Below are 3,171 nucleotides of genomic sequence, written 5' to 3'. Positions count from 1 at the left end.
CGGCTGGAGAAGGGATCCAGGCCAGAGGACGGATCCCGGCTGAAGAAGGGATCCCGGCTGGAGAAGAGATCTGGGCCAGAGAAGGGATCGCGGCTGGAGAAGGGATCCAGGCCAGAGGACGGATCCCGGCTGAAGAAGGGATCCCGGCTGGAGAAGAGATCTGGGCCAGAGAAGGGATCGCGGCTGGAGAAGGGATCCAGGCCAGAGGACGGATCCCGGCTGAAGAAGGGATCCCGGCTGAAGAAGGGATCCCGGCTGGAGAAGAGATCTGGGCCAGAGAAGGGATCGCGGCTGGAGAAGGGATCCCAACCAGAGGATGGATCCCAACCAGAGGGTGGATCCCAACCGGAGGACGGATCCCATCTGGAGAATGGATCCCGGCTGCTCCGGAACGTCACCGAGGGCGCGGAACCCCAAATCTCCTCTGGGAGAATGGACCGAGGCGGCTCCGGAACGTCACCGAGGGCGCGGAGCCCCAAACCTGCCTCTGCAACGTCAGCAGCCCCGTGGGCTGGAGCGCGGCCAGCACGGAGCTCGCCTGTCCCCCCCCAGGTGGCTTTTCCATGGGATTGGGGGATTTGGGAATTCCGGGGATCTGGAGGGGATCCGCGAGGGTCGGTCCCGGATAGGGTGGGCCTGAGGATTCGGGGTTTAAGTGGGGGAAAAGTGTGGTTTTAGGGCTTGAAAGGAGCAGGAAATAATGGTTTCTATAGAGGTGAAATAGGTGGGTTGGATGTGATTTTTAGATGCGATAGGCACAAATTTGGTGTAAATTCTACATAAAATCCCTAATTTTTTTATTATATATAAAATCCATTCTTATGGATATGTATAAGGTATATCCTTATTTATAGATATAAAATACATAACTTAGATATATGATTTACAACTATTTTTATATAAAAATATACTTATTTTTGGGTATAGACCATACTTTTTATGTACATAGAAAATCCATATTTTCATATATCATACACTTATTTATATATTTAAAATATATTCTGATTTATAGATTAAAAAAATACTTAGATATGTAATTTATAATTATTTTTATATAAAACATACTGATTTTTGTATATAAAGCATACTTTTTGTATAGATATAATATGTAAAAATCCATTTTTTAATATATAATACACTTATTTATATATTTAAAATATATTTTGATTTATAGATATAAAATATATATTTAGATATAGAATTTATACTTATTTTTATATAAAAATATACTTATTTTTATATATAAACCATACTTTTAATGTATATATTATGTATAAAATCCAAATTTTCATATATGACACTTATTTATATATATTAAATATATTCTGATGTATATATATAAAGAATATATTTAGATATATAATTTCTACCTATTTTTATACATAAAATATATTTATTTTGTATATAAAATATACTTTTAATCTCTATAATATATATAAAATTATTTTTTACATATAATACACTTATTTTTATATAAAATATATTCTGATTTATAGATATAAAATATATACTTAGATATATAATTTATACCTATGTTGATATATAAAATATACTTATTTTTATATATAAAACATACTTTTTATATCTATAAATATAAATAAAATAAATATATACTGATTTAATATATAAAATAAATTCTGATTTATAGATATAAAATACATAGCTAGATAATTTATACCTGTTTTTATATAGAAATAGACTTATTTTTATATATAAACCATACTTTTAATAGATATTATATATAAAATCCATATTTTCATGTACAACACACTTGACAATATCAATTTTAGGGATCAATTTTTAGATATGAATTGACATAAAATCGATATTTATATATAAAATATGTACGGATTTATTTTTATTAGAATTCGGTACTTTTTTATGTCTATAAAATCCCTACTTTCATCCCTAGATATAGAAACTATCAACTTATTTCTGTGTATTTAATCCATCATTATTTATAGGTTTTTTTAATTCGATACAAGGCAGAAAATTTTCATTTGGACATTCAGGGAATCCTGGAATGGGTGGGGTGGGAAGGGGCCTTAAGCCCCGAACTTCCCACGCCAATTCCAGGATTTTGGGATTCCTTTCCAGGGAATTTCGGCGCGTGGGCAGCGGCGGCCGCGGGGCTGCTGCTGCTGCTCGTGGTCAGCGGCTGCTGCTGCTGCTGGAGGAGGAAGCGGAGCCAGAATTCCCGGCAAGGTTTGGCCGGGATGCCGGGGCAGGATCCCCAATTTGGGGGGGCTGACCCCGCACTGACCCCCGGAACCCCCAATTTGGGGGATCTGACCCCGGACTGAGCCCTGGATCCTTCCCCAAAATCTGGGAATTCTGACCCCACACTGACCCTTGGATCCTTCCCCAAAATCTGGGAATTCTGCCCCCGCACTGACCCCTGGAACCCCAAATTTGGGGGGGTCTGACCCCGCACTGACCCCTGGAATCCCCAATTTGACCCCCGCACTGATCCCTGGATCCTTCCCCAAAATCTGGGAATTCTGACCCCACACTGACCCCCAAAATCTGGGAATTCTGACCCTTAGAAACCCCCAAAATCTGGGAGTTCTGACCCTGCACTGACCCCTGGAACCCCCAGTTTGGGGGGTCTGACCCTGCACTGACCCCTGGAACCTTCCCCAAAATCTGGGAATTCTGACCCCACACTGACCCTTGGATCCTTCCCCAAAATCTGGGAATTCTGTCCCCACACTGACCCCTGGAACCCCTCAAAATCTGGGAATTCTGACCCCACACTGACCCTTGGATCCTTCCCCAAAATCTGGGAATTCTGTCCCCACACTGACCCCTGGAACCCCTCAAAATCTGGGAATTCTGACCCCACACTGACCCTTGGATCCTTCCCCAAAATCTGGGAATTCTGACCCCACACTGACCCTTGGATCCTTCCCCAAAATCTGGGAATTCTGTCCCCACACTGACCCCTGGAACCCCTCAAAATCTGGGAATTCTGACCCCACACTGACCCTTGGATCCTTCCCCAAAATCTGGGAATTCTGACCCCACACTGACCCTTGGATCCTTCCCCAAAATCTGGGAATTCTGTCCCCACACTGACCCCTGGAACCCCTCAAAATCTGGGAATTCTGACCCCACACTGACCCTTGGATCCTTCCCCAAAATCTGGGAATTCTGACCCCACACTGACCC

The 3,171-nt window shown here is 41.8% G+C and overlaps 1 protein-coding gene across 1 annotated transcript in view; it reads left to right on the top strand.

The window, feature by feature from the left end:
* Nucleotides 1-3,171, top strand: part of LOC108445940 — a 6,345-nt gene that overhangs the window by 1,511 nt on the left and 1,663 nt on the right. Inside the window, exons 4-6 of the mRNA XM_017731147.1 lie at nucleotides 13-334; nucleotides 403-552; nucleotides 2,098-2,205. Of these exons, the coding sequence (XP_017586636.1) occupies nucleotides 13-334; nucleotides 403-552; nucleotides 2,098-2,205 (580 nt within the window). The remainder of the gene's footprint in view (nucleotides 1-12; nucleotides 335-402; nucleotides 553-2,097; nucleotides 2,206-3,171) is intronic.

This window comes from Corvus brachyrhynchos, unplaced genomic scaffold (genome assembly GCF_000691975.1).
Source record: "Corvus brachyrhynchos isolate BGI_N302 unplaced genomic scaffold, ASM69197v1 scaffold303, whole genome shotgun sequence".
Classification (NCBI taxonomy): Eukaryota; Metazoa; Chordata; class Aves; order Passeriformes; family Corvidae; genus Corvus; species Corvus brachyrhynchos.
The sequence above is the reverse complement of the archived record's forward strand: the minus strand, read 5'-3'. Positions and strand labels throughout refer to the sequence as shown.